The sequence below is a fragment of the Mustela erminea genome, chromosome 15 (assembly GCF_009829155.1).
Source record: "Mustela erminea isolate mMusErm1 chromosome 15, mMusErm1.Pri, whole genome shotgun sequence".
Taxonomy (NCBI): Eukaryota; Metazoa; Chordata; class Mammalia; order Carnivora; family Mustelidae; genus Mustela; species Mustela erminea.
Window position 1 is genome coordinate 56,405,352 of NC_045628.1, and position 18,707 is coordinate 56,424,058.

At 36.4% G+C, this 18,707-nt stretch overlaps 2 protein-coding genes across 4 annotated transcripts in view; one reads left to right on the forward strand and one right to left on the reverse strand.

The window, feature by feature from the left end:
- Nucleotides 1–18,707, forward strand: part of GTF2F2 (general transcription factor IIF subunit 2) — a 155,997-nt gene that overhangs the window by 58,777 nt on the left and 78,513 nt on the right. The window lies entirely within an intron of this gene.
- Nucleotides 12,300–18,707, reverse strand: part of KCTD4 (potassium channel tetramerization domain containing 4) — a 37,690-nt gene continuing 31,282 nt past the window's right edge. For 2 of the 3 annotated variants that reach the window (XM_032314485.1, XM_032314483.1), the window contains one exon: nt 12,300–13,910. In XM_032314485.1, coding sequence (XP_032170376.1) covers nt 12,946–13,725 — 780 coding nt within the window. In that variant the 5' untranslated portion in view covers nt 13,726–13,910 and the 3' untranslated portion in view covers nt 12,300–12,945. Of the gene's footprint in view, nt 13,911–18,378; nt 18,543–18,707 lie in introns of all 3 variants that reach the window. The other variant, XM_032314484.1, reaches the window with a different exon arrangement.

Genomic DNA, 18,707 nt, shown 5'->3' on the forward strand with positions numbered 1-18,707 from the left:
ACTCATAAAATGAGTTGGGGAAGTGATCCTTTTCTTGTTACAAAGATGATTTTTTATAAGACCGGGTATATTTCTTCCTTAAACAATTAGCAGAATTCACTGGTTAGTCTAACTAGAAGTGGAATTTTCTTTGTGGGCAGTTTTTAAATTATAGAGTTGGGGAGCAAACCTGTATAGCATTTCTGCACATCTTGTGACAGCTTTTATCTCAGACTATCCTTTAAGAGTGTTTATGTAACAAAAAGCCTTGAAATACAGACATAGGGTCTTTCTACAGGGCAAAGGTTTGTTAGGTTTGCTTGCAGCCTCCATATGAGATCGGTAGTTTTCTAAGCTTGGGGTTCTTCAGCTGTGACACACATCCTCTGTGTACATACTATCTACCTGTGCCTCTTTTAGATTGCTGCCATGGGCAGATAGCAGAGACAAAAGGAACTGGATACAAATGTAAAAGTCATGTTGTCTGCTTTGTAGTGAATAATGAAATCCTTTCCCCCCGGCCTAGGAGTCTCCTATCTTCTGCAGGCATCTATGAAATTGTGGTAGGATAACTTGTTAGTTTTTGAGTAACTTGGGTAAAATGTCAGACCCTTCTCAGTTGTTCACAGGAAGTCGATTTATTTATAGGACTGTTTGAATTTCCTCTATCTTCTTGTGTCATTTTGGTGAATTTTGACTTTCTTCATTTTATCTAAATTGTCAAATTTACCAGAATGAATTTCCACTTGTTTTCTTTTAAAATGTCCATAAAATTCACAATAATGCCTTTGTTCTTCATTCCTGACACTGGTAATTTGTGTTTTTGCTTAGTGTAGAATTCTAGTCTGATAAATCCTTTCCTTCAACTCATTGAAGATAGTCACAGCCTTCAGTTGGTTTTGTCATGGAGAATTCTGCTTAGTTTGTTGCTTCTTTTAAAGTAATATTTTTATTCTCTGTGGCTACTTGAAATTTTTCTCTTTATATTTCATTTCTGCAGTGTTAATATGATATGTAAGTGGAGATTTCTTTTTACGTAAGCTGCCTGGGATTCATTGAGCCTCTTGTATCTGTTGATTGCTCTTTCGTGAAGTTGAAAAATTTCAGACGCCATCCCTTTAAATGTTGCCTCTGTTCCTTTTTTTCCCCCTCCTTCTGAGACTCTGATTAAACTAAATGTTTTAAATAGATGCTCAGCCTTTTCACTCTATCTTTTATATCTCTTTTCTGATTTTTCTAGCTTTCTTCTTTTTATGCTGTATTGTGCTATGCTATATTTCATCTCACTGAAGTTTTCTTCTGTTGTGTCTAATCTCAACCAGTGAGGTTTAAATGTTACTTACTGTATTTGTTATTTCTAGATGTCCTATTTGGTTCTTGTTGAATCTCTGAGAATTTTCCTGATGTACACAAGGAGGAGTTTTTGGCAGTCATCTTCAGAGACAGTCTACCACAGCCACATTTAAACCATATTCAAGGCTTGACATTTTTCTGGTAGGATAGCCAGAGGATTGAAACCAGTTTGATCGTTAGGGTGACCATGTAACGTGCCATCCAACTGGAACATTTTTGAGAGGTAAAAAGAAGTGTTATAATCTAGACTGTCTTGGGAAATCTAGGACCTGTGGTCATCCCAGTTACGATTTATTGTGGACTTTTCCATGTCCTGTTCACTCACCTTGGGAGTACAGTCCTTTGGGATGTTAATTTTTTATGGTAAGAGACTCCTCTTACGCTTTCCACGTTGTGCAGGATTTTGAGTTCTGTTTATTTCCCCCACTGCTTTCTTTGGGAGATTGTCTTAACAAGGTGTCTCATTTTCTCTGGATTGATGCATGACCTCACAGATTTCTGTTTTCCCTATATTTGGAGATTCGTGATTACTTATTGTCTTGTGGTCTTTTTGATACTTTTAAGATTTTATTCCGCTTTTATAGTTTTCTGTGGGAGCTTTGATCTAAATAACTTAGGCCACCATTATAGGGAATAAATACAAGTGTGGTTAATTTACTTCAATTAACAGAAGAAAGAAAATGGAAAGAATTGTTTAGTGTCAAATAAATGCTTCTTTTCCTGAAAAAAATATGAGTTCCCATGAGCTGCCTCTTAGTTGTGGAATGAGGTTGTGGGTGTGAGGGGGGAGCAATTAAGGGTTTCAGGTCATTATGTTTGTTTTTTTAACTCCAGGTCCCACTTTTTGATAAACTTGTTAATTCCTTTTATGAAAAATTAGGACATTATTTCCCTCAAAATGTAATTTCTCAATTTTTATGAGTTACATTTTCACTTTATTGAGGCTTTAAAGGTTAACATTCTGTTCCACAGCTAATTCCCCTGCTGTTTAACCTTAGTGTTAGCTGTAAATAGACTTTGTGCTTTTTTTCTAGTTTTCTAACCATGCCATTTTATTCCTGAATTATTTATTTATATGTGTCTGTATATTGTCTAGATTTCCATATTAGATCCTAATTTATTTTTAAAAAGGTTTCATGCATGACTTTTTAAAAATACAGTTTTTCTAGGGCCCCTGGGTGGCTCAGTGGGTTAAAGCCTCTGCCTTCGGCTCGGGTCATGATCCTAGGGTTCTGGGATCGAGCCCCGCGTCGGGTTCTCTGCTCCTCAGGGAGCCTGCTTCCTCCTCTTTCTCTGCCTGCCTCTCTGTCTGCTTGTGATCTCTGTCTGTCAAATAAATAAAAATCTTTAAAAAAAAAATACAGTTTTTCTTTTTCAGTTTCATTGTAGAATTTTTGTCTCCATTTTACACTCAAGATTTTATGTCTTTTTCAGATACATAGTTACAATTTTATATATAGAAGATAGATTATATATGTTTTATTCCTCAAGGAGTTCTAGGCAATTAATGAATGTTTACTTTTAAGCTAATTAAACACATTGGTGGAAGAATTGATTTACTTATTGGACCACATTTTTCTCTCCTTGCTTCTTATCTTTATTTCCTCTGATGTTGAAATACAATTCTTAATAAGTACATTTTGTCTTAATTATAAGCTCTGATTTAATTTGGTCAGTATGGCTTGTATCATGTGAAAAATGATCATTTTGGGTTTTTTTAGTTTTGTGTATTTGTAGTGAAATGGATTGAATTGTTATTTCTGTGTATTTATATAGTTGAGGCCTCTTAATTTAATGTGCCGCTTTAATAAATTTTTTATACAATAAAATTATTCAATGATTTTTCACATACATCTTAATATTTTCTTTAGAGGGATATAGTGATTTGGAAAGCGTGACTTTTTCTTTAAAAATATTTTTTCGTTTTGGTAAATTGTCAGTCTCTTTAGTGGTCCTTGCCATATGTAGTCATCAAAAAACAAAAGAGATGTGACATCATTTCTTTGCATACCTCATTCCCTTCTTGCTAGCTGCCTCAAAAAGGAAAGGGTCACACATTTCAATTAATGACAGCTTGGAATTTATTTTCTTATTAATGGTTTTAAAGAGAGTTGTTATTATTCCTTAAGAATAAGAAATGAGGATAAAAGCTTGGTCCAGAGAGGTTCTGGGGGAATCTTGGAATGAATCGTCAAGAGTGTTTTAAATATATCAATTATGTACATATATAAATATTTCTTTCTTCTGTTATTTCTTAAAATATTTAATTTATTATATAGAGAGAGTGCGCACGTGCACAAGTCGGGGTGGGGGACATAGGAAAAAGCTGAGCAGGAAGCCCAGTGTGAGGCTTGATCCCAGGATCCTGGGATCATGACCAGAGTTGAAGGCAGATGCTTAACTGCCAGAACTACCTAGGTGCCCCTCTACTGTTCTTAAAAAATTTTCATGTGAGTTGAAAATCTTACCTCTGAGTCACATTTACGTTATAAGTTTGTTTGGTGAACACTCTTTTTCATAGACTCAGGAAAAAAAATTTTTCCTACTTTTCAAAGCTAGGGGGAGAATTTAGACTGACAATGTTATGTTGTACTAATTGAGAGTAGTTTCTGGAAATGAGTGCTGAATTAAAACCCTCTTCAGTCTCTCATTAGGAAGGATGCCTGAGTGCCTCAGTCTGTTAAGTGTCTGCCTTCTGCTCAGGTCATGATCTCTGGGTCCTGGGATCGAGTCCCACATTGGGCTCCTGCTCAGTGGGGACTCCACTTCTCCCTCTGCCTGCCCCTGCCACTCCCCCTGCTTGTGCTTTCTCTCTCTCTCTCTCTGTCTGATAAATAAATAAAATTTTTAAATAGAAAATCTCTCAATAGGAGCTCTGAAACCTTAGACATACTTGGTCAAACTTCAGTTTGTACATCAGACACAGCAATAAGAATAATACCTAGCACAAGCTTAATAAACATTAGTGTCATTTTATTCTTCTTTATTTTATTCCTTTATTTTTATATTTATTTTTAATATTTTTCATTTCTAATAGGAGCTAGGAATTTGAATAGAGATGAACAGTAGACTTAAAGGTGAGAGTCTTAGGCTACAGAGACTGTTTTAAATAAATGTCCACTGTAAACATGTTTTTAAAATAAGGGTCTAAGAAGGTGAATTGCTATGGTAATTAAATTACAGTTTAACTTAAAATAAAATTTAAAAGGTATCTATCATTAATATGAAGCCAAGCAGAAGGTATTATTAATAACAGCTTTAGTTAGGTATGTGTTCAATTCAGAAAGATTGACCAAGCAATGCCATTGGTCCTATTCCTCTCTTTGGTTTTATAAAAGATTGGTAGGAGCTATGTTAGCAGGCATTTTCCTTGAGTGCTTTAAAATAAGAACATTTCTCAATTTGTCCTCATCTTCTTTGGTTATATTTAGTCCATATAAGTGACTAGAAGCTAAGAGATGCCCAGGTTCCAAGGTAGTAGTTGGGACTATTTAACTCTTACTAATCTTAGTTGATATCTTTTGCTTATTAGCCAATTTTCAAAATACTTTTTCTTTCCAATGGACTCCTAACATATATATTCTCATGTTTAAAACTTCTAAGTATTTATTAGTAATTTGTCTCTCAGATAGCTATGTAAAATGAGGTATTAAGCAATAATAACTTCATATTTTATCTTTTAAAGCTGTATAGTACAAAACACTACATATTTAGAATTAAATATAAAATAAATTTACTAATATGTGGATGCATGAGTGTTGCTCTTAAAAGAGCAACAGATTTGTGTTGTATAACCTGAGGAAAAAAAAGAACTCACCACTATTGACCTTTGGGTCACTTTTTATCTGATTTATTTTTTTTAGAAAAAGTATGTGAGCTTTAGCATCAGTGCTTCAGTATTTTCAGTGTAAAAAAAAAGGCAGCAGTTGCTCTTCTTGATCCTTCTGTTGACATGTTCTTGGGGAAAGTGTCCAGTTGTTTGAGTAGTTTACCACAAGCTTATTAATTTGGAATATTGAAGATAAGAATACTAGCTACTTAGAAAACAAATGGCTGCCCTGCTGGTTAAAGCCTCAGACCCCTCTCTGTGTGGAAATAGCTCCTTATGTAACTCTTCATTCATGCCTTGCTGTTCCTAAGAAATTGGGCATGTCCGTCTGCCAGCTTCCACCAGTTTAGTTTTTCAGTCTATGTTTCTCCTCCCCAAGTTGTTTTTTTGTTTTTTTTTTTTAAGATTTTACTTATTTATTTGACAGAGAGAGACCACAAGTAGGCAGAGCATCAGACAGAGGGCAGAGGGGTGGGCAGGCTCCCCACTGAGAAGAGAGCCTGATACGGGACTCGAATCTCAGGACCCTGGTATCATGACCTGAGCCAAAGGCATAGGCTTAACCCACTGAGCCACCCAGGCGCCCCTTTCCTTCCCAGTTTTCTTTCTTCACTTCCTCTCAGTACTCTAAAACAGAGCATGTGAGATGCTTTTTGATCCTAAGTATTTTATTTTTTTTAAGATTTTATTTGTCAGAGAGAGAGCACAAGCAGGGGGAATGGCAGGCAGAGGGAGAAACAGGCTCCCTGCTGAGCAAAGAGCCTGATGCAGGGCTAGATCCCAGCACCCTGGGATCATGACCTGAGCCTTAGGCAGCCGCTAAACTGACTGAGACACCCAGGTGTCCCAATCCTAAGTATTTTTTTTTAATTGTTTGATACTACTGGGAAGGAGAAGAGAATTACGTTTTTCTCTGTCCATCCTCTTACTCCTCTACCCCCTAAGTAGGGATAGAGGGTATAGTACAAAAGTTGACTGTATCTCAGAAATTTGTGAAGTTGTTCTTTCGTTTACTTTATATAAATACACTCTCCACCCCACCAAACCCCTCTCTCCCAGTTGCCTAAAGATATTCTGCTTTTTCTTAGATGTTCCCATGGAAGAATTTTTAGTTCTTTTTTAGCAATCAGTTTGGTGGTTATTTTTTCTTGCATCAAACTCACCAGACTGGGGCGCCTGGGTGGCTCAGGAGGTTAAGCCTTTGCCTTCTGCTCAGATCATAATCTCAGGGTCCTGGGATCGAGCCCCGAATCGGGTTCTCTGCTCAGCGGGGAGCTTGCTCCCCCCCCCCCCCACCCTTCTGCATGTCTGTCTGCCTACTTGTGATCTCTCTGTCTGTCAAATAAATAAATAAAATCTTTAAAAAAAAAAAAAAAAACCCTCACCAGACTGGTACTGGCTGGATTCCCTTTTGGTTAACTTTGGCATCTTTTGGTATCTTATGCCAAGTCTTGGCCCAATCTAATAAGGGGAGTTGCTAACCATTCTTCAACATTATCTTGCCCATTTTCAAGGCTGCATTGTAACAAGTAAACATATATGTATCATAAATGCCTGTGATTTTATATATTGGTCCTGTTGTTTTATAAATTAATCACCTGTGGGTTTTAGATTCTTTTGTTTGATGTTTCTCTCCAGTAATCACCCAACCCTTATTAATAAATTATTCCTGTACATAGCTATATATAGTCTTTCCTTTTTCTTTCTATAGGGGATTCTATAAAAACATACATGGATATGGGGCGCCTGGGTGGCTTAGTTGGTTAAGCATCTGACTCTTGATTTCAGCCCAGGTCATGATCTCAGGGTCATGAGATTGAACCCTATGTGGGCCTCTATGCTCCTTGGGGAGTCTGCTTGAGATTCTCTCCCTCCCTCTGCCCCATCACGTTAACAGCTACATGCACGCAGGCTCTCTCTCTCTCAAATAAAAAAATCTTTTATATATATACACACACACACACACATACACACATACATGCATACATACGCACACATTCACACAGATAGAAAAAATACATAAAAATCAAAGTAGTTCTTTTAGGGGGCCCTGAGTGGCTCACTTGGTTAAGCATCCAACTCAGTCTCAGCTTAGGTCTTATCTCAGGGTTGTGAGTTTTAGCCCCTTATTGGGCTCTGCACTGGGTGTGGAGCCTATTTAAAAGAAAAAAAGAATTGTTAGGATATAGGATCGTAGGTATCTGCATTCATATTATTTTTAATATTTAAAAAAAAAAAAAAAGTAGTGGGGCACCTGGCTGGCTCACTCAGAAGAGCATGTGACTCTTGATCTCGGGGTTGTAAGTTTGAGCTCCACATTGAATGTAGAGATTACTTAAAAATAAGAAGAAATTAAAAAAAATTTTTTTAAAAGTTCATCAAATGATATTCCTAAAAGCTAAATGGTCTAGTTTTTTCTGCAGCTGCATAAAAGTAATTAAATTCAAGGAACTACTGAGATTAAAGTTAGTATCATTCAATAGTTCTTAAAAACTGGTTATAAACATCTTGTTATTAAAAAAAAAATCTGTTGGGGCACCTGGGTGGCTCAGTGGGTTAAAGCCTCTGCCTTCGGCTCAGGTCATGATCTCAGGGTCCTGGGATCAAGCCCCGCATCGGGCTCTCTGCTCAGCAGGGAACCTGCTCCCCCCGCCCCGCCCGCTCTCTGCCTGCCTCTCTGCCTACTTGTGATCTCTGTCTGTCAAATAAATAAATAAAATCTTAAAAAAAAAAATCTGTTGTAACAAGGCAAAATCAGTGGAGTGAAATTAGGAAGAAATCAGACTTATTCAGTTTTACACTTTAATGATATAGAAAATATATCTAACATCTTAGAGGACAAGAATCAAAATTACTTTTTGAAAAGTTGGGCCTGTTTTCAAAAAGGAATTTTCCAAAGTTAACTAGATTTAAAAAAAAAAAACAAAACAAACTACTAACTGTTTGCTTTTAAATGTGCCTAAATATTCTGGAATCTTGGGTTTGGAAAAACCTGTTGTGCTCTTAGGTTAACAGTTATATTTTATGATAGGGAACAGTTTTGTTTTTTTTTTAAAGACCTATAATAAAGAAGTACATTATAATTGCCTCACTCTTTCATGTCCAATTCAGTATTTTTTCTGAAATAATCAGTGATCTAAATAAAGATAGAGGTTCTACATTTTATATAAAGTATCCCTAACATTGTACTTTTTTTTGCATTTTTGGAAATTTTTAATTAAGCGAAGGTTATTTATAGCAGCTTATGAGATTTATATCAGTGATTTTTGTTTGATAGAAACTATTGAACCTGTTGTTTATTTTGGTCAAGAAGTAGGAACACAGTCAACTCTTCATAAATTATTTTAGGTAAATTTAAAATTTCATCCCTCTGCCCAGCATACTTTCCTTTATCACTACTCTCTCAGTGCTTGTTAACAGAAGCAAATTAATTTTAATATTAACAAGCAAAATATGATTAGGAAGACCAGTCTGCTGTGGAAGTAGCCATATATATTTCAGAGCTAAATACAAGTAATTTCTAAGTTGCATGCTGTTTTGGATAGTCCATATTACAACTCTGCTTTATTAGCAAAGATAATTATGAGTCTGATGCTCTAATTTTAACCTTGACTGACATCATTGCAGTTTAAGACATTTAACCAGAATTTATTAGGTGGGATATCTCTAAGATTGTGTTATCACATATATTACTGCTGACTGGTTTTATACTGCTGATGAAGCAGCTGCAGCGATTATTTTGTTCTTGTAGATTTTATACATGAAGATAGAATATAAAAAGTCCCAGGAAACTCATCATACGCATTTTTAATACAAATGAAAACTGTGTTGGCCTATAGCAATTTAAAGTATATTCTTATATTTATAGTGTTCATCAAAGTATTAAGCATGCATTTGTTAAAAGTTCTGCATTCTGTTCATATCTAAGTTGAAAGCCTAATTAATGTAAATGTGAATTTTTGTGCATGGTATTCATGATTATGTCATGGAGATATCTTTATACTGGATAAGATAATAATCAGTGGTTATTGAAAGTCTGTAGTGTGTGAGGCACTTTACGTATAATTTAGAATTTCATTTAGGTCTAAATGAAATTTCATTTAGGTCCTAAATTTCATTTAGGACCATTTCATCAAAGGTCCGCCAGCTAATCATTATCTCCATTTTGTTATGGGGATGTTCAAGTTCAAAGAAGTTAAGAATTTTGCTTACATCATGTAAACAAGTTAGTGGAGGTTAATTGAATTTGAATCCAGGTCTGACTCCAGTGCTCATGTGTGCTCTATTTTTTCTTCATTATATCTCCATTCTGTGGACTGTACAAGTCCTAAAAAGTTAACCTCCTTTTCCTCAAACTTGATATATGAAAATCTGGATTTACTAGTAGGCAAATTTGGAATATCCTATATTCTTGTGAGGTGATTCATCTCATGTTCTTTAAATGACCCCGCATGACATTAAAAATATTATTTGCTTTCCCCTAGTTTAGTTTGTCACTCAACATTTTACGAGTACCTGCATTGTGAGAGTTCATCAAGTGAGGCAAACCTGGGTTTTGGTACTCTGTATTCAGCACATACTTGATGAACACCAGGTTCTAAGTGTTAAGAGATGTAAGTGGCTGGCAAAAGCAGACATAGTTCCTGCTGGCTCTGCAGCTAGTATACCTGGGTTTCGAGTCTGGGTTACAATTTTACCTCTTAATAACTGTATGATCTTAGGTTCCTTAGCCCTCATAAGTCTCTATTTCTTCACCTGAAAGAAGGAAAGAATGATAGTACCTTTCTTAGGGTCATTATGAGATTAATTGAGATAATGTATGTTCTTGTGTCCTATTAGGCATGTAATGAAACAATAAGCATTACCCCCCCTTTTTTTTTGAAGCATTACCTTTTAATATCATCTTTAAAAGAGTAATTGAACTATAATGAAATTTCTTTAAAAAAAATATAATAACAAGCCTCGGAGCGCCTGGGTGGCTCCGTGGGTTAAGCCTCTGTCTTCTGCTTGGGTCATGATCTCGGGGTCCTGGGATCGAGCCCCGCATCAGGCTCTCTGCTCAGCAGGGAGCCTGCTTCCCCCTCTCTCTCTGCCTGCCTCTCTGCCTACTTGTGATCTCTGTCTGTCCAATAAATAAATAAAAAAAAAAAAACAAGCCTCATTAGTATTATTAGCTTCAGTCTGGGATGGTAGTCATCTTTTACCTGCAGAGTCTCATTAAGTGTTTCATTTGCTCTGCACACAGCCATACACATTTTAGAAATATACTACACTATCAGCTGTGTTTTGTTTTTCATATTTTAAGGACACTGCTAGAAGCATTGCATGGGATAATTCCAAATGCAGGGGTATGTGTGTTTGGCTTGTGGCAAGTAAACTATTTTTTGTTACTTTCCTTTTGAAAAAGAAGATAAAGAGTCACTTTGTGATTTATTCTATGAAGCAATGAGAATTTCTGTAAGAATTTAAGGAAGAAATTCTTCATTGACTGCAAACAGAAATACAGCATCACTCTTACGATTGTCATTTTGTATGATTTCTTGAGTCATTTTTGGTGGAAAACATTTCTAAATATTTTAAGAAATAGGAAAACTGAAAATGAGATTTTCTGTATACTTAAACATAGTATTTATGCCCTTGGATATGTAAATTCAAATGCAGCTAACTGAATTTAAAAAGGTATACTTATAAAAAGTTGTACAAGAGTAATTGATCTAGTCAAATGACCTCCAGTAACTAAATTGTTTTAGAATATTATGATCAAGAATGTAACGATGTGTTAAATGCATCCAGTTATGATTTCTTTTGGAAACATACGTTAAAATGAATGACAGATTTCTTTAAGTAGTGGTTTCTATCGGTAATAATTTGTTATGACAGTTAAATTCTCTTTTTATGAATTCATGCAAAAACCTGTACTACCTCTAAGGTGATTTGTTTAGTGAAATCTCCTGTAGAAAGATATGTCAGGGCTATTTTCATTATCTGTAATGAAATCTTGTTAGAGAAAATCTTACTTTGACATTAAATCATTCTCATTTTTTTCATTACCAAAGTCCAAATGCCAAGGAAAAGTCAACTCACAAGCTGGAGAAGTATGTAAACAATTCAATTACAGGGAACTGTTTTAAAGTAGACTTTACTATATTTTGCTATTTTCATAGTTTCTTTAAATCCTGATTAAGCCATGTTAAAGTACATAAGAGATAATTTGATGTTTTATTAGAAACTTTTATACAAAAAGGAAGATTGTGTGGCTGATATGGATTTTTTTTTTAAGTGGATTTTTTAAGGGACTTTTTGGTATAATTTTAAAATATTTCCTTTAGTATGTGTGGCCAACTTTTCCATTACCTTTGATTTATTAAGTGGAAGTCAGAGTTCTGAGGACGAATATTAGCTTTGCTGCTAATTTACTCTAAGTTTTTAATGTGTATGCAAACTTTTGGCATATATGCTAATTTATATAACTCGTGATTTTCAGCAATCTTTTGTGGAAATTTATTAAAATTAAGATTTAGTTACCTGTTTTAATGGTTAAATTTTAAAGGAGCAAATTTAAGATATAATTTATTCTTAGAAGCTAAAGAAAATAAGAGGCATAGAAATTATTTAGCTGCTCTTTTGGAGGGAAAATGCATTCACATTTAGAGCTAAGTTGCATTATTTCATTGAGAAGCCATATATAAAACTTAATTAAAAACATAACTTCCCATTTAGCATATGATTAAAGAAATTAACACAACTCAGTGAATTTGAGAGTTAGCATCAAAATATGTATTGGAAAGAATAAAGTTCTTTCGTAAGAATAATGTTTAATGATGCTCATTTAATATTTTTGAGCTTTAAAAATGAATAGATTCAAAGGATGTTCTGAAAATGAACTCCTTTATTATTTTGATACCACATAAACTGTTAAGGCTAAGTTATCCATGTTCTGTTGGAGCTCAGCCTGCAAAGAAATGAATTTGCTGATTTTTGTCACTTGCAAGACCAGCCAGGGTTATTGCAGCCTGTCAGTTGACTACATCAATGCATAATACTGTGTGAAATCATCAAGTGGTACTCTCTGTTTTGAAAGAGACACATTTAGCTTTTTATTATAATTATTAATACAAGCAAAGAAGCTAATAGTGCTTTTATATTTTTATTGGCATCACACAGTTTTCTAGGAATGTTCAGCAATATGTCAATTCAGCTGTAATTATAGCATGAAATACAGGAACTACAAATAAGCTTTTGGTGCCTGCCGTTAAAATTAAATCAGTAACTTTAATACCTTCTTACAGTTACATTTGGTTTCACTATAGCTCTGTCTTAGTACATCTGCACATCTCCTTTGCTCTCAGTAGTTAATTTTTACCAGTTCAGTTTCTTTGTAGTTTTGCAGAAAGGATTTTAAATCTTACAGCCCCTTAACATATTTATTATCATTTACTTAAATGATAGATAATGTACATGCTTGTTCATTGTGCAAGGACCCAAGACATTCTCATTGAAAGCTTCAGAAGTAAACAAATAGCAAAAGCATTCAGTCTTTATTTACAATATATAGAACATCACTGTTTTCATTTTAAGTATAAGAGTCTGATCAGCAGGAACACCCTTGAGAAGGGCATCTTTAGCGATAGAATTTACATACCGTTAGCTCACAGTAATTGATTAGCAGCAGGGCTCTGAGTACGGAGCTGGCCCGGCACACATTATTTGGGATGCCTTTGATGCTGTGGTTTTCCGAAGCTTGCTGGCTGCATGCTTGTTGCCTTTGTTCATGACACAGGTAATTACTTGATAAAATGAAGTGCATCGCTGTGAACAATTGACCCTTTGGAACAATCCAGGCTGGTCAGCAGTCTAAAGCCACACTTTAAGGCCATCATTATAGCCTCAAACTTGAGAGTTTCCAGGGTACAGACAAAGGTGTTGTCTTCCTTTAGTACAAGTCGAGTGCCATTTTCAGACTTTATGAAGTATTTGAATTGAATAATATTTGATGATATTGAAAACTCCTCTGGAAATCCATCCAGCCTGCTTTTGGACACCAGAACAATGCGAGATTTGATTTTTGATATGAAATCAGGAGCATTACAGAAAATTCTCAGTCCTTGTGAGCGATCATGGTTATCTGTTATTTCCAAGAAAGTAGTCTCTCTGGGTGTTAGCTGTTCTTTTTCCCACCTGGATTTCACTTCCTCCGCCAGTCCCTTGAGCTGAAAGAATTCTGCTTCTTGTGCAAGAAGTTGATTTTCTCGAAACCCTTCTGGCAGTAGAAGTTCTCCATTTCGTAGGAAGTTTAGGACATGTCTGAAGAGGAGTCCATCCCTGTCTATGAAATAGTGACCATCAGCATCAAATGGGCAGAGTATTTTTCCATTTACTATACCTTCAAGGAAAGTGTCTGGGTACTTGGTCAGTGTTTGTTTTTGAGTAATGTATAAATATCCACCAACGTTGAGGGTCATCAGTGTGGACTTGCAGTTCTGTCCTTGGTCAGCATCTTCCAGGCTGTTGTGTTTGCCTTCATAATCCTTTTCTTTTTCTCTTCTGTTTATTTTACGCTCCATTTTTGAAAATTCTATTTCAGCCTGGTCTTCTTGGCTCTGAGATTTTTAAAAAAGAAACACTACCACACAAGCACGCCTTTATTCAGCCCCAGCCTGGTGATGGAATGGAAATGCTGGCAGCATCGCCTGCGCTGTCAGCTCGGTTTTGCAGTAGGTGGCGTATCAGCTATGTGTGCGGGAGCTTTCTGGAGTAAGACAGGGGAAAAAAAAGATAATTTGCATTTAACTGTGTCGGGGAAGGAATTTGTTGTTTAAGGATTTTCATGTATATTCTTTGGAATAATAAAAGTTACTCTAGATAAATTGAATGTCCTCTTAGCAGTTAAGCAATTACAAAATGTTTAATTTTCCAGCTGAGTTTGAGTATGTTTCCATTTCTAAGTGTCTTTTAAGTTATGGCTCAATTAGGCAAGCTTAATATTGAATAATATTGTTAACTTCTGGAGAATAATGTGTTACTGAATTAATATCATCTTTCAAAGTAAATCATAAATAGGAAACCTAAAGAGAAAGGGAGTAGATGTATAAAATCTTTTTTCCTAGAAAAAGTCACACATTTCACAGTGTGTAGTAATTTTAGAGACTCAAATGAGAATATTAAACCTGTTATTTGTGATACTGCACATGAATTTAATTGGATTTGCATGTGATTCTGATTTGGGGATTTTTACTAAGAAGAAATTTTCTTAAAGCTGTTTAACAAAAGGTTCTTTCTTTCTTCCTTTCTTTCTTTTTTCCCTTTTCTTTCTTTCAAGGAAAAACATCAAATATACAGGCTTTGCAGTAATCATTTACATTTCTTTTTGGTTAAGATTTCCTGTGGAAAATTCATAAGCTTCTTTTGCCCTAAAGCTTCTCCAGTGCTGAACAAAGACTTGGGCTGCTATAGAAAATACTCTAACTGTGTATGTGAGTATGTGCACGTGCATGTGTCTGTGCACGCGTTCACACACACATGGGTGTGTGTTTCAGAAGATAAAAGATTCAGAATACCTGCTATAAAATAGTGTCATGGTAAATTTCACTGAGGGGGTTGTTTTTTTTTTTTTAATTGTTGCTGGTTTTTCTCCCCCCAGTGTTCACCAAAGGCAAGAGAAAGGGCTAGAGACAGCTTTTTTTTTTTTTTTTTTTAAACTTGGGAATGCACAGCTTTCAGTCATGTTTTTCCCTGTTTATTTTTTTCCCTTCCCTTCTAACTTGCCTTCGAAAGCATTTTAGAGATCTGAGCTTTCCTTTCTAGAGTTTAAAGGCCCAGTGGTAAGAAATGTGAACATTTTCCCCTGTACCCTATTATTTGACTGGTCTATCTGCTAAATTATTCTGAGGAACTGCATTATTCTCAGAATTAAATTAGATTTAATATTAAATTGACTTCTGTTACATTAAAGGTTTTTTTTAAATTATTCAACTGTATGTTGGTGGAAATCCTGGAGTAGAGTCTTCTAAAAATGCTTACCTTGTATTTTCTCTAAATAATGTTAGATTTTCTTCAGATATAAAAAATTATATCCTTAATTATAGCAGGTAACATATTGATCTTTGAAATTATCAAAAGTCCATTGAAATTAAACTAGAAATCTAATGTATAAACATTTTTAGAGCTGAGTTTTTACTTAGAAACCATAAAATTCAACCTCCTCATTTTACCAAAAATAAAATTACATTCTAGAGAGCAAACACCAAATAAAAATTTAGTGTTTTATCTAGAACATTACAGTTGGCTAATGATAAGCCAGCACTTGAACTAAACCTTCCTCTCAGTCCTGCATCTTTTAAGAAGAGTCTACTCTTATATTGTTTCTTTTTTAAAGATTTTATTTATTTGTCAGACAGAGAGAGAGAGCACAAGCAGGGGGAACAGGGCAGAGGGAGAAGCAAGCTCCCCACTGAGCAAGGAGCCGGACGTGGGACTTGATCCCAGGACTTTGGGATCATGACCTGAGTCAAAGGCAGACATTTAACTGACTGAGCCACGCAGGCATCCTGTATTCTAACCATTTCATATGTGTACTGACTTTGTTGTTTCGGAATCAAATCTTTTTCTATGGATTTGGTTTTTTAAGAAGTACTGAATATATTTTTTCAATACAACTTGGAAATGTGTGGAGTTCATGTGTTTATAGTCCCTGTACCATGTTATAAGGCATAATCATTTCATTGATAGGTCTAGTCCTCTTTAAATGAATTTTATGAATATCAGAATCAATAGAACATAACTGTAGTGTAGTGATGGAACCCAGGTTTTGTGTGTTTAAATCAAATGATGTAGTAGAATACCATGTGATACAGGCCTCCTTCCTTACATCCTGTTTGGCCCATTTGTAGAAGTCGTCATGGGAAAATAAAGCTAGTGCTGCCAGAAGATAGGCTTTCCCAGGATGGGATGGTGAGGCAGGGCTACTGCAGGCTGGACTGCTGCCTCTACAGTCAGTCACTCCAGGGCTGCCTTACACTTGCTAACTCACTTTTCGTTCCTGCTGCCTGATTTTGAAGACTATTGATGTGTGTTCCGGGTTTCTGCTGACTTGCCTTGAAGACTCTGAACCACACCAGCGTGTGCCCCTGACCCTTGATCGCTTTTTTTTCTCCCACTCTAGACTTCACTCTGGTGTTCTTGGCTTCTGCACACCTGACATGTATGAGTTGTTTGCCACCCCCATGGCCAGGCAACAAGAGTGTAATGGAGGCTTTGTCTTAGTGCCTGACTAGAAGTTAGTTGTTAGGAGTCCATAGCACTTTTTTGTGTGTGTCCTGTTGCCCCCAGCTTGCAGTCTTAAAGAAAGTGGCTCCCGGTCGTCCTCACTTTACCCCCATTACTCCACATTATCCCCTTTAAAGTAACATGATCGTATCTTACAGAAGTTACAGGGGCTTGTTGATCACTGACTGCTGCCTTTTGGGGTACACCTGCCCCTTATGGGAAAGCCAGGTTGTTTTCTTTTTCCTGTTCTGTTCTAAAATTGTATTTGCCTGCTTGGGTGGGTGGAAGGTGGGGAAAGCTCGTCCTGGATATTGTCAGTCAGGTCCCCATGGCCCTACGACTATAAAAATCGTGCTTCAGTACCTATGCCAAGGGAAACGTGGTGTGATTATGTGTCTCCATGTTGCTGTAGATAGAAACTGCAGTTAATCAGTTCAGCAGTTTCAGCAAAAGGCTTAACCCACACGTCAAAGATTAGCTCACTTAGATCCACTTGACCACTAGACTTGAGGATTTTGTCTCCTTTGCAGGCAGAAGATTGTGTGTGTGTGTGTGTGTGTGTGTTTTAAAGTTAGGGAGGCCCTGTTTTCTACTCAGTACCCTAGACCTTTGTTAGAGTTAAAGCACCTCTATCTTAAGCATCTGGAATCACACATATAAAAGAGCCCTTTAGCCAGCTCTGAGGATTTAAACAATACCATTGTTACATTCTTGGTATACGTTTATCTGTTAATTAGGCCCAGTGCCTAATCAAATTCTAGCAAAACCTTCCACTAATATGATGACGCTAATCTGCATTAGGCAGAACTTATTCCAGACCAGTGGGAGGAGTTTCCATCTTATCTACCACCTCCTGATGGAAGAGGTCATTGTCATTGCCATGGTTGACACAGGATGTCATCATAATATATGCTTGCTCCATTTATATGCCATGGAAGGAAGTAGAACATCACCAAGAAGGTATCTCTCTTAGTTGGAAGATATAAGACCTGATAATTGCTTCCAGGCTCAACATATCACTCTTCTGTGAAATTCAGACACTCCTTTTCAAGGAAAAGGGTTGGTCTTAGGAGCTGCCTTTAAAATAAGAACATTATGATTAAACAGCTGCCTTCAGCTCAGGTCATGATCTCAGAGTCCTGGGATGGAGCCCCATGTTGGGCTCCCTGCTCAACTGGAAGTCTGCTTCTCTCTCTCCCACATCCCCTGTTTGTGCTCTCTCGCTCACGCTCTCTCAAATAAACGAATAAAATCTTTTAAAAAATAAAATAAGAACATTGTGCGCACCTGGGTGGCTCAGTCGGTTAAGCATCTGCCTTTGGCTCAGGTCATAATCCCAGGGTGCTGGGATCGAGCCCCATGTCTGCTCCCTGCTCAGCAGGGAGTCTGCTTCTCCCTCTCCCTCTGCCTCCTGCCCCCCCTGCCCCACTCATGTTCTCCACCCACCCTTCTCTCTCTCAGTCTTTCTAAATAAAATCTTTTAAAAAAATAAAATAAGGGGCACCTAGGTGGCTCAGTTGGGTTCCCTGCTCAGCGGGAAGCCTGCTTCTCCCTCTCCCCCTGCTTGTATTCCCTCTCTCACTGTCTCTCTCTGTCAAATAAAAAAATCTTCCAAAAAATTAAATAAATAAAATAAGAACATTGTGCTTTTGTCTCCATCTATACTAGATCTTTTTGGTTGATTTCACCTCCATGTGTTCTGCCTGCCTTTCAAAAAGATTAGTTCTTATTACCGTAGAAAGAAAGTAAAAGCAACCGCAGCTAGTGTGGATGCTGTCAGTTTTTACTTAAATCTGGCACTCTGTCTCTTCCCTGGACTTTGCCACATTTTTTCAAGCTTATTGATCTGAGTCTTTCTTTCTAACTTGAATTTGATGCCCTCCTGCCTGACTCCATGATGATAGCTTTATCTGTTCATGTTCCCAAATTTGGCTAACCCTTGGCCATCTTACTTTTATGTCCTGTGATTCCTCTTTGCTTTGAACTGTGGCTTTCACAAGCTGAGTGTCTCTTTTTGAATGTGTGGCTCACCTCTTTTTTATAGCCTCTTGTTAATAGCATTTAATATGAGAAACATTCGTTTCAATACTCAGCTCTGGCTGTTTTACTTTAGCCTCTGTGTGAAAAAATAAAAATTTGTTGAAAATATAAATAAGAATAAATTACAGTGTAATGTATTAACATTTTAAGAATCAAAGATTTTTCCATGTTAATCTAATTCCATTTGAATGCCGAAAGTTTAGTTCAGTTTTGAAATACAAAATCATCTGCATTAGCTATT